The sequence below is a fragment of the Botryllus schlosseri genome, chromosome 12, assembly GCF_051294905.1.
Source record: "Botryllus schlosseri isolate E-star chromosome 12, Bs_hap1, whole genome shotgun sequence".
NCBI classification, from domain to species: Eukaryota; Metazoa; Chordata; class Ascidiacea; order Stolidobranchia; family Styelidae; genus Botryllus; species Botryllus schlosseri.
In genome coordinates this window covers 9,317,123-9,340,156 of record NC_137247.1, presented here as the reverse complement: position 1 = coordinate 9,340,156, position 23,034 = coordinate 9,317,123, and the positions used below count along the sequence as shown (strand labels likewise).

At 39.6% G+C, this 23,034-nt stretch overlaps 2 protein-coding genes across 2 annotated transcripts in view; both read left to right on the top strand.

The window, feature by feature from the left end:
• The window catches only part of LOC145452386 (titin-like), a 157,144-nt gene extending 136,105 nt beyond the window's left edge, over positions 1 to 21,039 (top strand). Inside the window, exons 222-267 of the mRNA XM_080330579.1 lie at positions 189 to 523; positions 583 to 734; positions 1,443 to 1,553; positions 1,849 to 2,136; positions 2,938 to 3,237; positions 3,347 to 3,527; positions 3,906 to 4,027; positions 4,450 to 4,758; positions 4,825 to 4,974; positions 5,041 to 5,205; positions 5,265 to 5,449; positions 5,958 to 6,060; positions 6,121 to 6,552; positions 6,849 to 6,995; positions 7,179 to 7,479; positions 8,055 to 8,259; positions 9,487 to 9,703; positions 9,761 to 9,937; positions 10,002 to 10,153; positions 10,803 to 11,093; positions 11,156 to 11,603; positions 11,879 to 12,019; positions 12,152 to 12,339; positions 12,825 to 13,131; positions 13,964 to 14,167; positions 14,253 to 14,642; positions 14,708 to 14,848; positions 14,915 to 15,061; positions 15,131 to 15,318; positions 15,637 to 15,748; positions 15,902 to 16,096; positions 16,158 to 16,362; positions 16,424 to 16,623; positions 16,684 to 16,793; positions 16,932 to 17,112; positions 17,178 to 17,322; positions 17,428 to 17,582; positions 17,645 to 17,795; positions 18,096 to 18,259; positions 18,319 to 18,469; positions 18,880 to 19,003; positions 19,062 to 19,383; positions 19,447 to 19,609; positions 20,013 to 20,169; positions 20,226 to 20,328; positions 20,667 to 21,039. Of these exons, the coding sequence (XP_080186705.1) occupies positions 189 to 523; positions 583 to 734; positions 1,443 to 1,553; positions 1,849 to 2,136; positions 2,938 to 3,237; positions 3,347 to 3,527; positions 3,906 to 4,027; positions 4,450 to 4,758; positions 4,825 to 4,974; positions 5,041 to 5,205; positions 5,265 to 5,449; positions 5,958 to 6,060; positions 6,121 to 6,552; positions 6,849 to 6,995; positions 7,179 to 7,479; positions 8,055 to 8,259; positions 9,487 to 9,703; positions 9,761 to 9,937; positions 10,002 to 10,153; positions 10,803 to 11,093; positions 11,156 to 11,603; positions 11,879 to 12,019; positions 12,152 to 12,339; positions 12,825 to 13,131; positions 13,964 to 14,167; positions 14,253 to 14,642; positions 14,708 to 14,848; positions 14,915 to 15,061; positions 15,131 to 15,318; positions 15,637 to 15,748; positions 15,902 to 16,096; positions 16,158 to 16,362; positions 16,424 to 16,623; positions 16,684 to 16,793; positions 16,932 to 17,112; positions 17,178 to 17,322; positions 17,428 to 17,582; positions 17,645 to 17,795; positions 18,096 to 18,259; positions 18,319 to 18,469; positions 18,880 to 19,003; positions 19,062 to 19,383; positions 19,447 to 19,609; positions 20,013 to 20,169; positions 20,226 to 20,328; positions 20,667 to 20,875 (9,324 nt within the window). The 3' untranslated portion in view covers positions 20,876 to 21,039. The remainder of the gene's footprint in view (positions 1 to 188; positions 524 to 582; positions 735 to 1,442; positions 1,554 to 1,848; positions 2,137 to 2,937; positions 3,238 to 3,346; positions 3,528 to 3,905; positions 4,028 to 4,449; positions 4,759 to 4,824; positions 4,975 to 5,040; positions 5,206 to 5,264; positions 5,450 to 5,957; positions 6,061 to 6,120; positions 6,553 to 6,848; positions 6,996 to 7,178; positions 7,480 to 8,054; positions 8,260 to 9,486; positions 9,704 to 9,760; positions 9,938 to 10,001; positions 10,154 to 10,802; positions 11,094 to 11,155; positions 11,604 to 11,878; positions 12,020 to 12,151; positions 12,340 to 12,824; positions 13,132 to 13,963; positions 14,168 to 14,252; positions 14,643 to 14,707; positions 14,849 to 14,914; positions 15,062 to 15,130; positions 15,319 to 15,636; positions 15,749 to 15,901; positions 16,097 to 16,157; positions 16,363 to 16,423; positions 16,624 to 16,683; positions 16,794 to 16,931; positions 17,113 to 17,177; positions 17,323 to 17,427; positions 17,583 to 17,644; positions 17,796 to 18,095; positions 18,260 to 18,318; positions 18,470 to 18,879; positions 19,004 to 19,061; positions 19,384 to 19,446; positions 19,610 to 20,012; positions 20,170 to 20,225; positions 20,329 to 20,666) is intronic.
• On the top strand, positions 20,875 to 23,029 carry LOC145452389 (immunoglobulin superfamily member 22-like). Its single transcript, XM_080330582.1, has 7 exons — positions 20,875 to 21,038; positions 21,159 to 21,295; positions 21,404 to 21,578; positions 21,642 to 21,766; positions 21,878 to 22,011; positions 22,603 to 22,727; positions 22,784 to 23,029. The coding sequence occupies exons 4-7, from the start codon at positions 21,646 to 21,648 to the stop codon at positions 22,998 to 23,000; spliced, it is 597 nt and encodes a 198-aa protein (XP_080186708.1). The 5' UTR covers positions 20,875 to 21,038; positions 21,159 to 21,295; positions 21,404 to 21,578; positions 21,642 to 21,645; the 3' UTR covers positions 23,001 to 23,029.
• Positions 23,030 to 23,034: the final 5 nt, after the last annotated feature.

Sequence of the window (23,034 nt, the reverse complement as noted above, 5' to 3'; positions counted from 1 at the left end):
TTTACTTAACACTTTTTTTTCGGCAAGCCTAGGCCAAGAATACTTTTTTATATGTACTGTAAAATCGCTACTTCTAATTCTACTGGACTATCACAGATGATTACTTATACCACCACCAATCATATTTATTCACAATATCTGGTATTAACTGTAAGAGATAGTATATACATGATAATCTTGCGTTTTAGGCCCCTGTGGCTCCTGGCGGTGTCACCGTGAAAATTCTATCGAAAGAAAGCGTTTTCGTCAAATGGCAAGAACCTGTAAACGACGGTGGCAATCCCGTAACGGGTTACCACGTAGAATGCAGACAGCGGGATGTGTCTGGTTGGAAGAGACTGAATCGAATTTCGGTGAAAACGACGCAATTCAAAGCGTCCTGTCTGAGAGAGGGTGTGGAATACGAAATACGGGTCATCGCCGAAAATTTAGCTGGATGTGGCAAAGCTAGTCGACTTTGTGATGGTATCTTCACTAGAGATCCAGTGGACCCGCCTCCCAATGTTTGCGTTAAAGATCTAAGGTTTGTTACTTTAATTTCTCCTTATGTTATAATAGTAGTGACTTCCATGCTTGTCACAGTCGATCGTCTTGTACTGTGCAATGGGACAAGCCAGAGTATGACGGTGGACAAAGGATCGTCGGTTATATCGTGGAAATGCGAGAAGCTCCTATCGGACGATGGACTAAAGCCACGTTCAATATGATACCGGACAGGGAGTATACTCTTACGGGTGGGTATTTGCCTCAAAAAGTCACAATATTATTCGCATTGATTCAAGAGACATTGGTTGTGCGGAAATTGATAAAATGTTTCTTTGTCTTGTTTTAATTAGCTCTGGTTATTGTAGTTTTTCCTCAAGTAGCATAAGGCAAAGTTTAAATCAATCAAGTACAGCAATTATTCTGCTATGGCACACATTTTGTTGAAGTGAAATGCTTTAGTTTTGCGGCAAATAAAACACTTTTCTACCATTTTTTTCCATAATTGAATTTTTTCGCCGTCATCTCATAATAAACAATATTATGATATAGTAATAAGCTGTCTAAAGTTACGTTGTTACGTTGTGTCTAATTAACAGAATTGGTAACGAGTGATAATAAAATTGTCCCGAACATACGCAATTACACACAATGTTGCCAAATTATTATTTCATCTTCAAAGCAAAAAATAATGCGCAAGACCTCAAAACCTACTTATTTGGATGGATTTTATCGGATATGACTGTTCAAAGAAAAGTCTAAACTTCACTTGCATATCGATTATAATGTTGCGCTGCCTAAAAAAATGCTACAAACCAAATTCATCTTAATTCCGACTCCGGGAAACCGCGCAATTCCAAATTTGAAATTTTACTGCTTTTACACATGATAGTGTTTATGGTTGCAAATATTGTTACATCGCTACAGTCATTAAGGAATTCTCTTGCGTACTGTTCCAGGTTTAGAAGCTGGGAAAGAATACGAATTTCGCGTCATCGCGAAAAACCAGGCTGGTATTTTCAGTGAGCCGTCAGAAAGCACCGGTGAATTCAAGTGCGAAGATAACATGAGTGAGTGCTGTGCACTGGGGCTGTGTGATTCGATCTTGAGTATTCAAGTATCATAACAATATGGATAATATGGAAAATATATACCATATGAGACCACAAAAGAAGTAATGCCTTTTCCACATCACATCATAGATAATTGTGGGTGGATCAGCTCGCTTAGTGGCATCACAAATAATATAGCTATGCCTTAACGATCTAACTGATGAATAATAATTGGCATTACAAACCGGGTTTTGCCAATGGGTTTTGTGACAGTGGTGTGGATTGAAAAAATATGACATACCCGTTTATTCAGAACCCCCACAGATCAACGTCGACCCGCATTTACGGGAAGGGATCAAAGTCACGGCTAGTACCGCTGTGCGTTTGCATGTTGGTGTCGGCGGTGAGCCCGTGCCGAATGTGACGTGGTCTCGTGACGGTTGTGGGATCATGGAAAATTTCCGAATGTCCGTCGATTCCGCTCCCGATCACAGCAGTCTTTTGATCAAGGATTGCAGCAAAGGTGATTCCGGAATTTATACAGTGACCGCCACCAACGATTGCGGGGAGAAAACGGCTACTGTCAGACTTCTGGTTTCTGGTAAGAAATCGCGAATGTTTCGTCTTCAAATCTACAAAACTTTTTCGCCTTGTACTTTTATATGCTGGTAATGCCGTCAGTTCAGCTGTAATTTATCCTCAGTCAACTTGTATATAGTGTAGAAGCATATAGCTACAGCATCACATGAAATCCATTTCTGCCATTAAGCCAAACTAATTCTAATGATGAGGAATGTGTGCCTTACACACAGAGGCGGTTCTTAGCAAAGTACATACATACATATATTTTCTCAGAGTACTTTCCTTTTGCAATCTTGACTTTCAAAAGTGAAAAGTAGTTGTGGCATGAGTATGCATCACATTAGGAGTGAAATTGTCATAAGAACCATGCGTAATAGCCCTCGTATCACAGTAAGTAAATATATTTTCGAACACTCTGGTCTTAAGTTAACACGCCCGATATCTAGCATGGAGCTTACTACACAAATACATCACGTACTACAGATTGTGCATGCTATAGTAGTTTTTAATGACGCAGTCCCTGTATGACGTCACTCTCTCGTTTGAGAGAGTGCAAAACTGCGAGACTGTGTCAGATAGAATTTAGACTCAAGATAACGCTACTTACTGAAACAACTACTAATAAATCTGTATTGAGCAATCTCTTTGGTTCAAGATCTCACAAAATAGGTTGATTCACAAGTGAAGTATAGCACAGCAGTATCTACAATATACAGGTTACGCTACTTTGCTACTTCATAATACCTATCCACTATACTAGTTTGACTACCTGACTACCACTACTAACTATGGCAACATGTAATTCCACACATATTTCCAGACAAATCAGGCCCGCCGACCGGACCCGTACGATTTTCCGATATCAGCAACAACTCAGTAACACTCAACTGGGATCCACCGATCGACAACGGAGGTTCAAAGGTCACTCACTATGTGGTGTCCAAGCGAGACATGGCGAGAGTTTCATGGTCAACAATAGCGGAACGTCAAGAAGATTGTCAGTTCACGGCGAAATCGCTAATCAAAGGAAATGAATACAAGTTCCGAATACGGCCTGTCAATGACTGTGGAGAGGGGGAGGCACTGGTTTCTGACACTGTTACAGCACGGAATATGTTTGGTAGGATTTCATTAGAAGCTCATAATATAATAATATGTATTTAGCTATTCAATTTATATTATATGATTCTATATAATTTTATATTATGAATGAAACTTTTTTGTCACAGCTGAGCCCGGTGCGCCTGAATCTATTGAAATCGACGACGTGCTGGAGGATTCTTGCGTTGTTCATTGGAAAGAGCCAGCATCTGACGGCGGAGCACGGATTCAAGGATATTACTTGGAAAGGAAAGAAATGAAAGGAAATCGATGGATACAATGCTCCAAGAAACTGATTAAGGAGTTATGGTTAGAAATGAATTGTGTGTTTGGATTTAGGTCAAGTCCAGTAGATTTTTAATTTTGTGGGTAAACTATCAACTTCGCTTGAATTTAAATACATGAAATTGTGTTTGGATATCTTTATTGTCTGCCTCAGTACTGCTTTGTGATGTAAAATCTTGGATACTGAATCCTGTTGAATCTTGACTCCAAATATAGATCTGATTTGTAATCTTGGATTCCTTACGTGTTACTATAAGTTGACTGCAAAAATTTGTATTTGGAATAAGCTCAATTCAGGTCATGTGTTCATCAATGGCCAAAATTTTCCTTGAGATAAGGATTTGTATTTTTATATTTCTAACTCTGAATAAAGTCGTGATTTATTTAAATTATATTATTCAGGTTCCACGCAGTCGGTCTCATCACTGGCAAAGAGTATGAATTTAGAGTCGCTGCCCAAAATAAAGCAGGAATCGGTCCTTGTGTCTGCAGTAACGTCCCTGTCATGATGACAAGACCAATCGGTAAGAATGTAATGGCTGAACATATTGTAATTTTTTAATGTGCCCCATCATGGAATACTTGCAGATATCTGAGACATGTTTCATTGTTGTAAGCAATCTACCTTATAATCACGCCATAACATTCTATTTTACCGATATCATGTTATGAATAGAATTGAGTATCGTCAAAAATTATCTTAACTCAAAGCTAACACATTATTCTGTCAATCTGTGATGATCTTGTCCACATAGCAGTAAGAATATGACGGCATTGATTGTGCCTAATTGGCTTCATAATTACGAGCTAGACTAAATTTGGAATAACCATTTAATTAACTGAAGTTTCCATGAATTATAATGACACAATGCCGCATCTAAACTTGCTAGGCATAGATCTCAGTATATCCAAAATGATAGTAAATTAACATTCATGTCTTCATTAGAACCGCCTGATGAACCAGAAAATATCCGTGTAAAAGATACGACCAAGGGCTCAATAACGCTGACATGGACGAAGCCGGAATGGGACGGTGGAAGCCCTATCATTGGATATATGATAGAATCTAAAATTGTTGATGCGAATGACAAGTACGAAAGTTCCCAAGAAACGGAAGAAGATTCATGGACGACATTAGTTAGCAACACAATTAAAACCACTATTGAGCTCAAAAACCTTGTGGATCAGAATTTTTACGTGTTCCGAGTCTCCGCTATTACCAAGAGTGGAATATCAGACCCGGTTACATTAGAAGGTTAGTGACACCGACGATGCAGTTCTAGTTACAATAAACATTAACATTTGTTACAATAAATTTTAGAGGCTGTGAAACCAGAGGCCCGTCTCGAAATGCCAGACTATGAAATAGACCCAGCTGTGAGGAAATTTCTAACTGTTAAAGCCGGTAGTCAAGTGAAATTGACGGTCGGAATCAAAGGAAGCCCGTTTCCCAACATATCGTGGTCGAGAGGTGAAAATATTTCTTTCATATTTATTAATAAGGTTCGATCAACCAACTTACAAATTGCTGGTATAGGTGAGGGTATGGGACTGGCAGAACACAGATGCAAAGTTGTTAATGAGAATGCAAAAACCACTCTTCTGATCCAAGATTGTAGCCGTGACGATACCGGGAAATACTTTCTCAGTTTGAGAAATGCTTGCGGTTCCGTGGATACTTTTGTGAACGTGAAAATACTCGGTAATGTTTCACGTGTGTTTCTGATTATTTTGTTTGATTGAATCAAAGCGATATTGCAGACACGCCCGATCGACCTGAAAGTGTGATTGTAAAAGATCGCAAACGTGATTTTGTTGCGTTGACTTGGACTGCGCCTTTAAATAACGGAGGTTCGGAGATTGAGAGTTATACCGTTGAACGGAAGGAAACTTCTCAGAGATCTTGGACTCCGTTAATTTGCGACTGCAGAAAAACTGCGTTTAAAGTAAGTCCCAAGTATTCTGCAAATGCCAAGCAATGAGAAGATACATGTATATGCCTTGGAATTTGTGAAAGCGATATAAATCTGCCAAGTATCATCTAGCAAGCTATTAGTCTTAGAACATCGGAATAATAGCAAAGTATATATTACCATATACTTCTTTGGTCTGCAACCTCTCAATAAGCTCTCAATATATATTATTTCCTTATCTTGTTAAATGAAGACAATAAAGTAATATATTCATACTGAAATAAAGCCAAATATTTTTGTAATCTGGTAATCGTTAGCAACTAGTAAAGAATTGAAAACAGCATTGTATATCAACAAATATATCACCAAATATGATGTTACCGGCATGAAATTTCGATTAACCAGGGCGGAGAGATTTTTTTAAATACTATAGTTTTCCTTTTCAATATCAAATTATAATCTCACAATGTTGATAATGCATTGTTCGGTTATTTAAATGGCACATTGGCATTTTCATTGTCATGTCATTCTGATGCAACAGGCCTGTAACTTGAAAACCGGCGCCACCTATGTATTTCGTGTAATGGCCGAAAACGCCCAAGGACTGGGACTGCCTACATTATCAAAACCAGTAGTGGCAGCAGGTACGCAATATCGCAATTGTGTAACGTACGAAACATCTCTACATTATTGCATATTTTCAGTTGTTCCTGGCGTGGTCTCAGATTTGAGAATACTCGACATGACAAACTCGTCGGTAATATTGGGGTGGCTAAAACCTGAAGACGATGGTGGATCTCCAGTCAGTAATTACATCATTAAATACACCATAAAAGACTCTGACAAATGGACGGATATTTCAAACGGCAAGAAAACCAAAGCCGCGATCAACAAATTAAAAAGCGGCGTAAGATACGAGTTTCATGTGACGGCTGAAAATGAGGCTGGGATCGGTGATGCGGAAATTATCGGGCCAATCGGAATCAGAGAAATCACGATACCGCCGGAGGCTGATTTGAGCCTCGTCAAAGACGTTATCGACACAAGGGAGGGGTGCGGTGTCAAGTTTGAAATTCCGTTTTACGGTAAACCGAGCCCTGTTGTGTCTTGGAGCAAAAACAGAATTCCTCTCAAAGGTGTGTGTTTTATGAATTGAAGCATTGATAGTAGCAATTATGCCTTAACTAATACTAGATCAGAGATTCTTGTTCAAGCCATAATCTCTCAATACTCTCTCAATTTTTCCTCATTCGGTGTTTTGGGTTAAATACCAGGTCTTTATCAAGCGATATGTGTGTTATTTCATAAAACATCCATTGATTACAACTAAGTTCATAGATTTGGGCCACGCTACATCTGTTCCAACAAATGGCCACAAACATTTGGCTTTGCGCATCTTTTACGATGTCATATCGCACGTTTTTTATCCCAGTTACGGAACATGTCATGATCGAAAGAGCGAAGAATGTTGCATATCTGCAGTTGTGCAATCTCGCAAGGTCCGACTCCGGGCAATATTTTTTCACCATGGAGAATTCCGCGGGTCGTAAGGAAGTCAGCATGACTGTGAATGTCTATGGTAAGTTATTCACTCGCTATTCATGTTCATTCTGGTTTCAAAAGGCCTGAAAAGTGGGCTATTATCTTTACAATTTCGGGATTTATTTCAAGAAAATACGAATATAAAACGTAAAATTGAGAAACTTCAAAATATTATCTCAGAATCAACAAATATCATTCACCTTATACTTTTCAAATGCAGGAGTCCCCAAGAAGATCAAAGGCGTTATCGAATTCGGCGATATCACAGCAGACAGCGTCCTCCTAAAATGGTCCTCACCCGAAGACACCGGAGGTTGTGACATCACAAACTACGTCGTGGAAAAAAGAGAGACTGGTGCAGATTCGTGGGTCGCGGTCACGGCCAATTGCGTAGGAGAGAGCTTGAATGTGACCAGGCTGGCACCGCGATGTGAATATGTGTTCCGGGTCGCGGCGGAAAACAAATATGGTCTCGGAGAATTTGTGTTGTCTGATAGAGTCGTGTCAAGATATCCATTCAGGTATGAGTATTGATTAAGTGTGGACTTGATTGCCTCAATCCAGGTTGCTGTGATGATGTGTTCCTAATCAACTAAACATTACTACTAGGAAAGGCTTAGGAATGAGGACATTTATAATATACTGTATTGGACTTATTCACCCACAACTTTTCAATCCGACACTTTTCAAGGGTTACCAACTCCTATAATAAATGTAATTTCAATTGCATCTTTTTTAACAAAACTAGCAATCACAGATTATGATATCATATTAAATTGTGCACTCACGAATACAATAGATGTAATGTATACGCAAATAGTACATATTGTGGAGCAATTTCATAGGATAAACGAAATCTCTTTGCTGACAAATTAGACTGGGTAGGCAAATTGTAAACGTATTAAACTCGAAAACAGAAAAATGATATAAATTGCAACCCTATTACCAATGATGGAACGGTTTTATGAGTTCAGATCTAGAGAAATGATCTGAGAACTTTCTGAATTAAGATGAATTCAAGATTTTAATAGACTATTCAAAGTATTTTACCAACTTCATTATTGGCTATATTTCAAACCTTTTGTCTTCACGCAAGGGTCCCGAGCCTACCCCCGCAACCGGAAGTCATCAAGAGCACGGCACACACAATGAATGTGATATGGGGCGCTTGCAACACTGACGGGGGTTCGAAAATTATTGGGTACCACGTCGACCGTAAGGAAAAGCACGCCGTTTTGTGGACACGCATTACACAGACTACGGTCGAAAAGCGAGAAATAACTGCCAGTGATCTCACAGAGGTAAGATTTTGAATTATATATAATTTTCAAATAAGTTGAACTCTACTGTGTGATCTACTGCCCCATCTTAAGCCTGGAATAGACGATCCGTAAACGCGTCCGTCTCTTTCTCTCCTTATTTCTCTTCTCAAACGGATGCGTGCGAGAGAGAAGAGGGACGAGGAAAAATGAGGAGCAGAAAGAGCAAAAGTGTGAGAACGCGCACGCGTTCCCTTTCACGCGTATTTTCCATCCGCTCAGCTGCGTTGGCAGGCCTGTAGTGATCGGACATCGCACTTTCTGAAGTTGCAGTGATTAACCATGCGATTTTATGCTATTTTCAGTTGTAAAACAAAATGAATATATAGAAGACGAGAATATAATTGCCGCTGTGTATAGAACTGTACGTACAAGCACACCAATTCAGACTACTATAACAAGGTAGCCCGGAATACAAGTTGGCTTGATATTGTTCTGTGATATGGACTTGGAGATATGTTAAGTATGCGGAGTCTTTGCATACTCGGCATTGTACACATCGATATTCAGAATCCAACGTAGGAAGACATAAAAGCAGCCAGAACACCTAAAATATCAACATTTTTATTACTAAGGCTTGAGATTTTACCCATTTTTTTGAAACGGGGCATACTTCTCTAAACGAATGAACCCTCAAGCTCAAACACCAAAGCGACAATATTGTCAGGCTCAATAAACATTTGTGAATATTCCCAACAATCCCAACTGTGCAGGTGATGATCACCGATACGTGAAAGTCACGGCTGAGCGCATGTTGTTTACTACCCTTGCGATGACGTAATCTCACTATCTCACCAATCCCACTAAACGCATGCGCTTCGTACGGATCGTCTATTCCAGGCTTAATAGTAACTTGGCCAAGAGATCGGTTGACTACTAAAGACCAAGCATTTCAAATTCACTACCACAGCATAGAATACATTTAATATAGACTTATTTGATAACCTCTTATCCTGATACTAACACTGTTACCCTACTCAGCCATGACATTGTGTCTAATTTTATATGTTTGCTACTATTATTTCATTTTAGATATCATTTTTACGGCAGATTCATGTGTGTAGTTTACTTATTTGATGCGGATATGATTAGACTTTTTTACCTCCAAGATAGATATCAAATACTGTGTATAAGTTGCTCTACTGTATCATCTATCTATTTTTAGGATTAAAATAAAGACTCTTTCTAATACTTTTTTCTTGCTTTCAGGGCCTGGAGTATCAGTATAGAATATTCGCCGTTAACAAAGCCGGATTCAGCAAACCTAGCGAGGCCAGTGATTTTGTACGGGCCCATAACCCTGTCAGTGCCCCGGGCTGTCCCACGTGTCTCGATTCGACACGCGACTCCGTCAAATTGTCTTGGACACCGCCTACGTCGGACGGGGGCTCGGAAATCGAAGGATATACTGTCGAGAAAAGATGTGGTAGTATATTATGAATGCAGTAATACAAACGATTTTCTAAAATTTGAATCTATCTAGGTTTAACAGCTCGGTGGTTAAAATGCAATTACAAACTGATACCAGATTGCGACGCCCTGATAACTGACCTAAATACTGGTGACACATATGAGTTCAGAGTGATAGCGGTCAATACCACTGGAACACTGAGCAGACCGTCAAAACCAAGTTCGAAGGTCGTATGTCGAGACGATTTCAGTACGTCGCCTGTGTTTTTTTTATCATTGATTTTTCTTAATCTTGGTAATATTGCTTTTGATAGAACCTCCTTCTATCTTATTGGATGCATCAATATTGGATGGGGTGACGATTAGGTCGGGTGCAAATCTGAAGTTGAAGGCTGCCGTCACTGGCAAGCCCAGCCCGAAAATTAAGTGGCTTCGTGACGGGAAGGAACTTACTCCGAATTCACAGGTTTGGAGTTTTTTGTGATAGTGGGCGACTTAATATTATTCAGTGAATAAACCTGAATACACAGCACTGGTCTAGGGTCGCCTATTTATCCCATGTGCCTTTGTTGTGTGTAAACCTGTGTTCAATTAGAACAGAACTTCCAAACTATTTTATACTGCTCCGTTATGAATCTTCATCGCCCCATAAAACCCAGAGGTCATTACTAACAAAGCACTTGCACTTTCCTGTAGTGCTGAAGTAAATTTATTCTACTTGTTTCACTTACTCAAATAGTTTTGTTCGTATACCACTCCTGCTTTATCAGTTCTTGATGCTGAAATACTAATTTTTGCATAACTAACATTGCCAAGTAAAGTAGTTATGGATGCACTTCAATGATGCATTGCTACAATGTTGAGAGAATTCATCCACGAGTTCAATTGAAGCAAATATATCCGATTTGATCTTATTCACCTCTCTCGAGCTGGGATGAAGTATTGAGCTGCTTTTCCAACAACATCCATCGATTATATTTAAAATCAGCAAGAAACCAAACGGTTAATTCACTGAATGTTGCAACATTTTCATCCTCTATGTCTCCAAATTGTAACGCAGGGGGAAATATTGCCCACTTTGAGAACGAATTAGAATATATTATCATTGTTACCAGGTTTCCATTCATGTCGATGACAAAGGAACGACGCTCGCTATCAAAGACGTAATTCGCGTCGACAGAGGCTGCTATGAAGTATACGCCCGCAATCCTTGCTCGGCTACCAGCATGGAATGCATCGTCGAAGTTTTGGATAAACCTTATGCTCCGGAAGGACCGATCACTTTCAGCAACGTATTGAATGATTCAGTGGCGCTAGCGTGGAGTCCGTGCTCAGATACGGGGGGCGTTTCGATAGAAAATTATGTCATCGAGAAAAGGGAAACGTCTCGATTGAGCTGGTCATTTGTAAGTAATCAAAGTGAAGGGTTTAGAATAAAAATTTTCATGTTTTTTGTCCTTTTGTAAAGGTGTCGGCCAATTGTACCGTTGAATCCTACACTGTTTCGAGATTGATTAAAAACCGGGAATATCAATTCCGCATATCTGCGCAAAATGAATTTGGAGTCGGACCTGGGCTGGTGTCAAGTCCTGTCGCCATCAAGGTGTCTTATAAAATCCCGGATGCTCCCGAACAGCCAGTTTGTGTCACGGCTGACGAAGACAGCATCACAATATCGTACATGCCACCGGGTAATGACGGCGGTAGCCCCATTACCGGTTATCATATCGAGAGAAAAGAACGGAAAAGTTCAAGATGGGTTAAAGTGACGAGAGACGCTACATTGGATCTGACATTTACCGTGACTGATCTTGTGCATAATAACAAGTACGAATTTCGGGTGTATGCGGAAAATGCAGCCGGATTGAGTCAGCCGAGCGAAGCTTCGCCGTATATCATATGCAGGGAGCCGGTTTGTGAGTATTGCAAGTACTATAGAAGTTGCATAAACCTTTTAGGTATGTAATCAACAGTACTACGGGCAACTTCCACTATGTTTACTTACACAGTTCAATAGACTAAGCGCAGCTAGGTATATCCAATTTCTTCCACCATAACTCTAGTTCGCTGGAAGAGATGTGTGTGTATGTATGTAAGAACAGAAAATTTCTATCTTTTCTCTGAATTTCTTCATTTACTCTATACTGAAATGTTTGGCTTCCACTTTCCTAACCTTGTTTCCTTATTGCAGGCGAACCCGACTCACCCGGGATTGTGAGAGCCACTGATTCAACAAATACAACAATCGCTTTGGTGTGGTCACCCCCAATATTTGACGGCGGTAGTCCTATCGTTGGATACGTGATCGAAACAATGGCCGTGGATCATCACGGTAATTCTACATATTTTTGTAATATATATGCTGAAGGATAGTCGGTCATGCACGGTGTATAGGCTGCGAACCAATGGTCTTTACGATAGTTGTATACATGATAAAATAAGTTCCTTCAATTTCGTATCTCAGATATGCCAAGTGAAGAGGGGGACGACGACCAATCTGAGAGTTCTGACAATTGGATCCGGGCCAACGAAGAACTGGTGCAAGGCTGCGACTACATAATTCCGAATTTAACTCCGGGCGGAGAGTATCGCGTTCGAGTGTGCGCTGTGAATGTCGCCGGGGTCAGCGAACCCACCGATGCAAGCGGGAAAGTATGTTTTTGACAGATTGAATTTTACTGATGTCAGTTAAAATTATAATAGTATATATATGATGACTGTAATAATAAACAAAGAACAAGTGAAGCATATACTGAAGGTTTCGGGAAATTTTCGATTCGACATGGTCCAAAAAATCAATTTATTAGAAATCCTGTATATTCTTTTGAAAACCTTGAATGAGCCAATGGACTAATTTACACATAGACATGAAAATCATTGCGCAACTTCTGTCATTTCGATTCTTTATTTTTAATTAACTCTACCTCTAAAACCATTTCCAATTCTTCATGTACCGCAATTATATAGTCCATCATCATCTTGCATTGCGTGAGAATAGCAATTTTATTCAAGTACTGAGATTTTAAAATTTTACTTCAATCTAATAATTTTCGTTAGGGGGCCACTTTGCTCCCCGGATTTGAAGAATATGATGATAATCATATATGACTATAACAATTATTGACACGGAATTCCAGCTTGTGGCGTGCGACAGACTTGAAACACCTGATTTCAATGTGGACGCTGATTTTAAATGCACGTACGTGGCCCGGGCCGGAGCTCCTTTGAGACTGGCTGTGGGTTATCACGGGCGGCCCCGGCCGAAAGTACTCTGGCGGAAAGAGGGGGTTGATTCTCTCTTCGAACGGGCGGAAATTCACACTTCGACGTACGAGACGGTGCTTTTGGTGAACCATGCCACTCGGGAAGACAGTGGGAAATATTATGTGTCTCTTGAGAATAGCGTTGGCGAGAGATCGATCGGACTGAATGTGAAAGTGCTAGGTAAGAGTTCTGCTCCGTTCATTCTTAGATGATATTTGCTGAAGGCGATTTTAAGACACCTGTACATTTTATTTAGAGACACCAGCGAATCAAGCTGTTTTGATATAGCGATAGCAATCAATCTCTTGAATGTCTCTTGCATACTTTATTTAGTAAGGTATACCACCCATAATAAGTGCAGATTATCATATTGTCAACACTGACAGCATGTTTTTTTCATAGTTGCATGAATTTTGTTGTGAAACGATTCATTCATGATCTCGTCTGTGTACATTAGGGTTGTTCAAAAATAAATTTGTTTCCGATTCTGAGGATTCACTGATTAAATTGTTAGGTCGCCTAAAAAAAACTCTGCACAACAAATTGAGCACAAGAGTTTGAAAATTTTTATTTTATTATCAAAAAAAAACTGAACAAAAAATTTTCAACTGTAATTACTTCGCTCATACCAGTTGGAAGTGAGCAAAAATTGGTAAGCATCGTGCTTTTATACAACTTAACAATTTCATGGGTTGGCAATAAAATTTTAAAGTTTTTTTTAAAGTTTTTTCATAATAAATTGCTGTGCGTTCACATCTACCAGTTGGAGTCGAGCCATATTTAGTGTGCAGCGTTTTTATTTAGGCAACAATTAAATCAGTAAATCCCCAGAATCCAGAAAAAAAAGGTTATTTTGAACAACCCTAGTGTACATTATACGAGATATAGCTCTCGGGTTCTCAATCAGTAGGTCGAGGGTTTAAGTAGTAGCTTCATATCTTCTTTCCTTGTCAAGCAAATACCATTTTCACCATGTAGCACAGTTTGAAAACAAAACAAAAACCTATTCCAGATTCTCCCGGTCCCGTTCAAGACCTTATTTGTCAAGAAGTAAATCGAGATTACGTTGTTTTGGCTTGGAAAACTCCACTAAACGACGGCGGTTCACACGTCAGAAGTTATGTTGTCGAAAAGAAAGAAGCATCGCGACGTAGCTGGCAAACTGTGACAACCAACTGTGCTGGTACTACTTACAAAGTCGAAAGACTGCAAGAAGGTGTGTGCCTTACAGTTTACTTTTCATGCAAACGTTTCTGTAATTATATATGTGCAAATGATGAATGACTTCTATTCGTTTCAAGGATCAACTTATTCTTTCCGAGTCACTCCGGAGAATGAATACGGCGTAGGCGTGCCAAAGCAACTATCCGATGATATCACAGTAATGGAGATACCATCTCCTCCTTTGATGTTGAATATTTGTGATGTAACCAAGACATCGATAGCCGTCAATTGGGCAAAACCGTCACACGATGGTGGGTCTCGAGTCACCGGTTATGTGTTGGAGATTGCGGAAAAAGGATCGGATAAGTTCTTTGAATGCGCTACCACGAAGCCTAACTGTCTTTGTTACGAAATAACAAAGCTTAAGCCTATGACTGAGTATGAATTAAGGGTGAAAGCACGTAACAAGGCTGGGCTTAGCGAGCCGAGATATGCATTTTCGACAGTGATTACCAAAGACAAAATAGGTAACAATACCAATCTTATATATATCATTAGTTTTGTGACAAAATGCTCCATGTTTTATGATCAGTTTTACCAAGTTTGGATTTGTCCTCAATATATGATAATGTTGTATCATGCCGCGCTGGATCAAACACAAGCATTCGAATACCAATATGTGGCATCCCCTTGCCAACTGCTGTCTGGTCATTCAACGGCGCTATTCTGAAAGGTAATGTGCTTTACTGTCTCTACGTGCTGATATATCATGGAAAATATAACAAACTATCAATTTTAGGTTGTGAAAAATACTGTGTGACATCCGACCAAGAGATTGTACACTTGCTCATAAGAAATGCGCAGAAAGCCGACAGTGGGGTGTACACTATTCATTTATCAAATGAGCATGGAGGGTGTGACGCAAAAATACTCTTATCTGTGCTTGGTATGTGTTTATGAATTTTGTTGACCCATTACTGGAATTCGACGGTGATATCTTTGTAATGTCTTCTAGATAAACCAGGACCCCCGACCGGACCTATACTGTTTTCTGACGTAAACTCAGAATCAATCACACTGTCGTGGGGACCTCCTTCTGAAGACGGGGGAAGTGACGTCACCAATTACAGCGTGGACTTCAGAGAGTTTGGACGTGCCACTTGGTCTAACTACACGACATGTACCACTAAAACTTCTATCAAGGTAAATCGGAGATGGTCAAAATGGTCATCTTTGTTACTCAAGTGGAGGTACTGCCAAAAATTTCTGGCCCTATTTTCCAAGTATCAGGACTGATAGACGAAATACCAGTAATGTGGTGACTTTACAAATCTTCGGTGATACAATGAAATGTCTGTCTTGGCCGTCCTAACCTCAACTCATAGGACTTGGTTCGAGTCATGCAATTGAAAAAATGACTCGAGTCGAGTCACCAAAAAATCGTGACTCGAGTCGAGTCATTACCACCCTTCCGTTTACATTGAATAATGTCTTTATTTCTTCAATGTTTGTTGGTGACAGGTGAAAAATCTTGCTCGCTACACTCAATATCAATTCAAAGTGCTGGCCGAAAATCGTTTTGGACTTGGAGAACCACTGCTATCTGAGATTTGCAGAGCAGATGCACAATTTAGTAAGTTTATTTCCGTTTTTACCTTGACGCAATGTCCATTGTAATGATAACCTTGCTTTCGACTTTTGTATCAAGTAATGTTCACAGAACTGTATAGCCCAGGCGTCAGTTCCACATATATAACATAATTCAAAGTGACGTGTTCTAATTTAGCCACACCCAAGCAGCCCGGAGTCCCCCGCATAATGGGTGCCACCTGTAACACGGTGGCTCTGTCTTGGGAAGACCCTGCCCAAGATGGCGGAAGCCCCGTGATTGGCTTCCATATTGAAAAGAAGGAAGAACATTCAGTGATATGGCAACGTGTATTTGAAGATAAAATCTCTTGCAAAAGTGCTACTGTTGACGGTATTGACAAATATGGGATAATATTTTTCAATGTTACCACGGACATTGTGTTTTCCTAAAGGTCTGCAAGAAGGGCTTTCTTACAAGTTCCGAGTTATCGCTGAAAACGCAGCCGGCATCGGTAAACCAAGTGACGAGAGTGAATATGTGAAGGCCGTCAGCATTGTCGGGATGCCTGGCACTCCTGAAATAGTGAACATGTCATCGCAGTCGATCTGTTTGAAATGGAAGCCACCTAGCGCAGATGGAGGATGTAAAATTGTTGGGTTCGTATATGATATTTTAGATTCGAAAACAGGGTATTTCAAATTATCTTTGATATGAAAGATACAATGTCGAACGTCGCCATGTACCGGATGGTCGTTGGCTCAAATGCAACTTCTCCGCAGTCGACGAATGCTTGTTTACTGTGGGTGGATTGGCACCTAGTGACCAATATGAATTTAGAGTCACCGCTAAAAATGCTATTGGGACGATAGGTTTACCGTCGGAAGTACTTGGTCCGATTCAATGCCAACCAGATAACGGTAATGTTGTACTGCGTTTGATGTGTGCTGATCGATGTGTTATATTACTGATCAATTTAGTTCCACCTATGATCGACCTTGACAGTAGACTCATGGCTGATGTGTTGTGGATACGTGCGGGTAATGTGCTGCAATTGGAAGCATTAATTTATGGAAAACCCGAACCCCATGTAAGTATTTAATTCATGTGACGGGTACTGTATATGAGTTTGCTACTTACGCCTTCTGTGCTTAGCGTATTTTTTCTCACTACACAAATGGCTGATTTTATGAAGATCATTTTAAGACGTTTATGTTTTAATATGCAGGTTCATTGGTACAAAGGTGAAAAGGAATTGGAAAATACAGATAGGGTGAAAATAGTTGGCACATCTGCCAGTACCGTACTTTCAATCAAAGACTGTCATCGAGAAGATTCAGCGAGATATTCCTTGTGTGTCATGAATAAATCGGGCACAAAAAAGGTCACGGTCAACGTCAAGATACTTGGTACGACTGCTTTGTAATATACCAAATGAAATGTTGCGCTCTACATGTATCTTTTTATCTGTCAGATGTACCATCGGCGCCGTCGGGTCCTATGGTTATTTCTGATATATCAAGCAACCAATGTTGCATATCTTGGAGTGTACCAGAGGAAAATGGTGGAGCTGAGATATCACATTATGTCATTGAAAAGAAAGATATATCCAGAATAACGTAAGAAGTTTCATTCATGTTCAATAACTCTATTCTCTAATATGCATATACTAAATCAAAAACTGTTCTTTACCACTTCATAGATGACTATGAACTTCTTTTCAGTTGGATTACTGTTGATGACAAACACATTTCCAACCGATGCCTCGTCAAGAATCTTATAGAAGGCGCAGAATACATCTTCAGAGTGTCGGCTGTTAACAAATATGGTGCTAGCCCGCCGCTTTTGTCTGAGTGCTGTGTAGTCAAAAACCAATTTGGTATTGCCTGATCTGGTTCACATCTAAGTAGAGTAGGTGATACTATTTTCAAATCACCATAGGTCCTCCTGATGCACCGGATGTGCCTGAGATCGTCACAACCAGTAAAGATTCCGTCACTCTCATGTGGGATAGACCTGTCGACGATGGTGGATCTCCGATTACTAATTATGTTGTGGAAAGGAGGCAAATTGAGGGTCATACTTGGACCAGGTATATTCATATGTCTCCTATGTCGATTTAATATGAATTGAGATTGGGTTGGGAAATTGGAGTATCCGGTTTTTTGTATCTGTGTCATTGTGATTCATACTGTGGGATTGTTTGTGAGTAACATGCAATTTAGTTGGCTTTGTGTTTAATAACTACGTTTATCATGTAAATAGGGCTCATCAATGTACTGTATGCCCATTGTCCACGTTACATTTGAATAACGTCAGAAGCAGGCAGCTTGTTATTCATTATCCTGAAACATGAAATATCATCCGTGTTATATTTTCTGTGCCCATACAGATGTGGTAGAAATGAGGAGATCACAGAACCAAGAATGAAGATTACTAATCTGCGGCATTCAGCGGTGTTGCGATTCAGAGTATGTGCTGAAAACGTTGCCGGCGCCGGACCGTACAGCGAACCCACGGCTCCCGTTGTAGTTCAAGAACCGCAGTTCAAACCAGGTGGATACAAGATTTCATCAAATAATTTTTCAGTATTGTTATCACAAAAACATTCTCAGGCACGCCTGATCGGTTCCGCGTTGTCGATACAACAAGATCGACCATTAGCTTAGCGTGGAAACCTCCTAGTTATGATGGAGGGTCTTGCATACACGGGTATGTTGTGGAGATTAAGGAAATTACACCCGATGAAGATATGGAATGGAAGAGGTATTGTATGCAACATGCTGTATCACATAGTGTGTGATTCATATTTCACACAATCCACATAAAACTTAACCTTTTGCTGATTTCATTTGAGCTCAAATTAAGGCATATTAGGGAAATTGAAATTCACCCGTATCTAAATATGATATTAAGATTGGGTTCAATGGTCATAAATTCCGATGTTTTTTGAGTTATATTTGAAGAGGAATTTTCGCACTCCTGCTATCGCAGCTGTAGTAGTATTGAATTTCTGGAATCGTACTATTGTTGATTACTGACAATATCTAATTTTGGGCTTGATAGGAGAGAATCGAATTTGTGATTTACCATTTGAGTCCACAATCTGTGCGGAAAATTTTATACGTTACACATCCATATGACATTATCATTATTATACCTCTAAATTTCAACAGAGCCCACAAATCAAAGTACGTCAAAGGGACTGATTACACGGCCAGAGGGTTGACCGAAAACAAAGAGTATCTATTCCGTGTATTCGCCGTAAACGACATCGGTGATAGCGACATGCCTTCCAAGGTATTCAAACCGTGGACAAAAACCTCTTCAACAGGTCATACTAATGCGTTTTTAATAGATTCCAGACCCTGTTACATCGAAAGATATCTTGATCGATCCCTGCATTACACTACCTGATAAGATGAAAAGCGTTGTGGTTCTTAAAGCCGGACGCCAAATGCGTTTGACGGCCGATGTCTCAGGTCGTCCAAAACCTACTGTGACATGGTCTAAAACTCCAGACGACGGTACATTCAAACAAAGATCAACTGTCGAAAACCACGGAGACACAGCATCGTTGGTGATTGACAGGACAAATCGGTTTGACGCTGGACAATATACCATATCAGCAAGAAATACTTCGTCTTCAAAAGAGGAGACTATTACCGTCAAAGTTTTAGGTAATATCCGCACGTAGATTCTACGCGATGATCTCTCTATATAATGATATCTTTTTCGCGCAGACTCGCCTGGAAAACCTGAATCTATCGAAGTTAAAGAAGTTTATCGAAACTCCGTCTTATTGGCATGGAAACCACCGCTGATTGACGGGGGAAGTGTAATCAAAAGCTATGTTGTAGAGAGAAGAGAGCAGTCTCGACGTACTTGGAACACAGTTGAAAAAGAGTAATATTAATTTATTACCATTTCTCCATACAATCATAAGCATTCAAAATGATGTATATATAATCTTTCTCATTGAACTGAGTGCGATATATTCAATGTATTTGTCTCACAATATTGTATCTGTGATTTATTTATTCACATCTAAAGTTATAAGGATTGTGAAGGAAATATTGAGGAGCCTTTAGTTAAGAATCACTGGAGTATATCATTAAACAATATTATAAACAAATTCCTATCAAAGTGATTGAAGAAAACCATTTTCAATTATGCAGCAGCAAGAAAAAAAGCATTTTCAACTGTACAGCAGCAATATAAATGTAAAAAATGTGCAACAGCAATAGAACTAGGCAGAAAAGGCAATAAGACGCAGTGGGGATTCTGTATGTTCATATTATTTTGACAGGTGCCGCGAGACCACGTATCGTGTCTCTGGCTTGCAAGAAGGAGTATGGTATTGCTTCAGAGTGTCTGCTGAGAACGAATTTGGATTAGGAGATACCGTTGACACCGACAAACCCGTACTAGCCTGTGAACCACCCTCACCACCTTCTAGCATTGAAGTAAGCTATTGGCAATTCACCCTTTCCGTTCATACTAAAGTTGTGTGCTGATTCAGGCTACCGAAGTGACAAACTCTAGTGTGACTATACAATGGAAGAGCCCGCAGCAAGATGGTGGATCACCAGTAGAAAGTTATCAGCTGGATGCAAAAGAAAAAGGTTGGTTTTCTCGAAATTTATCACTTTGCATCTGCTACTTGATGATTGTGATCACCAAAATATGTTGATTATATGCTATGATGCTAAGCTATTAGAAACTATATTTAGTTATTTTTCAATTACGAATAACAGAACTTGGAACTGTGAACCTGAATTTTGCACCTGTGCTATTGAAAATCAGCAATGTGTCATGGATGTATTAGATACCAAATCACAAATGCACTAAGTCACTTGATTCCAACATAGAAGATTATTCCCTTCCCGAGAAGAGAAGGAATTATAACAAATGTAGTCTCGTGTGTGATTAATCGCATTACTAATATTATTCGTCCTTGTAGGATCTGACAAATGGAAGAGCTGTACATCCACTAACCATCACAAATACACTGTCAGCGGACTGAAAGAAGGCAAAGAATATCATTTCCGAGTGAAAGCAAAGAACGCATGCGGCTACAGTGCAGCCAAAGAAATATTATCCGCCATCACCGTCAAATTACAGCCAGGTACTAACTCTATATCTTGTGGAAAATCAACTCATACTATGTAACGTGTCTATGTTCAGCAAAACCCACGTTGAAGATTGTGAACAATGCTTCAAAGCATGTTTCTGTAAAAGCGAGAGAGGATATTTGCTTAGAGGTCGCAGTATCTGGTCGTCCGTTGCCAACTTGTGCTTGGCGTGTTGATGATAAAGAAATTATTCACAAGAGGTGACTTATAGCATTTCTATATTACTATATACACTGACATGAGTAAAATAATTCAATATCACACAACTTATTGTTTAACCATCACCAATTGGTGCATATTCAATGTCTATTGTATTACAGAGCAATCTTGATTTGTGAAGATGGCTTGGCTACCCTGATAGTCAAAGAATGTAATGTGGAAGACCGTGGAAATTATATTCTGAACGCAACCAACTGCGAAGGATACTCGGAAATTGATTTCAATGTGACAGTGCTTGGTATGATAGCCATATTATTCATAATCTCTCTTTTTCAAAGCATAGGGTTGGAGTATTACTATTGATCAAATTCCATGACATGTTATCTCATAACCATTTGTTTTAAAGACGTTCCATCGTCTCCTGTTGGTCCAATTCAATTCAGCGATGTCACCGGAGATTCTGTACACTTGAGCTGGAGTAGTCCGTTGTTCGATGGGGGTGCTGCGGTTACAAATTTCATTGTCGAACGCAAAGAAAGGCACGGGAAAAATTGGACTGTTGTAAGCGATACTGTGACAAGGTGATAATTTTATATTGTTCTTTGTAGCCGGCAGTATTACCGTATATGCTTCATATTTTTTAGAAATATGATGAAGATTACAAAGCTATCGGAGAACGCCGAATATCTTTTTAGAGTTTCGGCTCAAAATCGATTTGGTGTCGGTCAGCCTCTTCTATCTGACAGTGTCACTGCCAAATACGAATTTAGTACGTCCAACAGTTTGTATTTTTGATTAATTTCACGTTTATTGAATTGATTGATCCAAGAAAGTAACATTTCGTTGCGATATCGTGACAGTTGAGTGTCAATTTTTTCAGGTTTACCAGGGGCGCCTGGATGTCCTAAAGTCACCGAGGTCACTAGAGATTCGATATCGATTAACTGGATGGAGCCTGTTAATAATGGAGGGGCGGATATAATTGGATATGTAGTGGAACGAAAGGCGAGAAATGTGAGCAAATACACATTAATACAAAATTTCTAGATCAAGCATATCTTGCTGGCCGCTTTCAAGTTGACATACAGTAGTTTTGATTGAGTCATCTTCCTTAAAGAAAGTGATATTGCCTATTGCCCCGTCATACAACTGGTTGGCTGGAGTGAGCTATTGTATGAAGGTGTTGTTTTAGTGCACGCAGTTAAACGCATATATTGGTTACTATCGTCTTTACATAATGAATACTGTACATAACTACTTCAAGTTTTGACTTGTAAATAACGCCGGATGATAAAATTTTTAGCAATAAATTATATTGAATTGAAATTGTGTGAATATTCGTACTGGAGTAAATATTTTCTGCTAATTCTGGATATATATAGCCAACTCAAGGCAGGCAGAGCTGTAGCCCTGTATTATGATATAACTCATTTGTTCAACACTGTCTCCCGAACCCCCTCATAGAAAACTGAAAACAGAATGATCAGGAACATGGTTGGTGTAATATTGTCAGACATATATATATACTTATCTTATGCAAAGTATGATATATGCAATATTAATTTACAACGTGAAGGATTCACTAATTGTGGATTACTTTATCAGGGAAAGAGATGGACAAAGGCAACTCATACTCCCGTCAAAGAGACTTGGTTCACCAGTTACGGACTGATTGAAGGTGTCAGCTACGTGCACCGTGTCATTGCTATCAATAAAATTGGAGAGGGAAGGTAAGCTACGATTAGTCGCAATGTTTTTCTAGTCACTTTCATTATCAGTTTCCCAGGCCAAGCGAGCAGACAGCAGTGGTTTTATGTCGGGACCAGCTGGAACCACCGTCACCACCACAAAATCCAAGAGTTGTGGAAATTACTGAAAATACAATATCATTGGCTTGGGATAAACCAGAGCATTGCGACGAGAATAAAGTTTCGGGATATTTTATTGAAATGAAGAAGGCAAGTTCACAAATTGGCATTTACCTCGATCTGACGAAAATATAAGAATTTCAGTGGATTAGATCTTTGGATTTAAAAA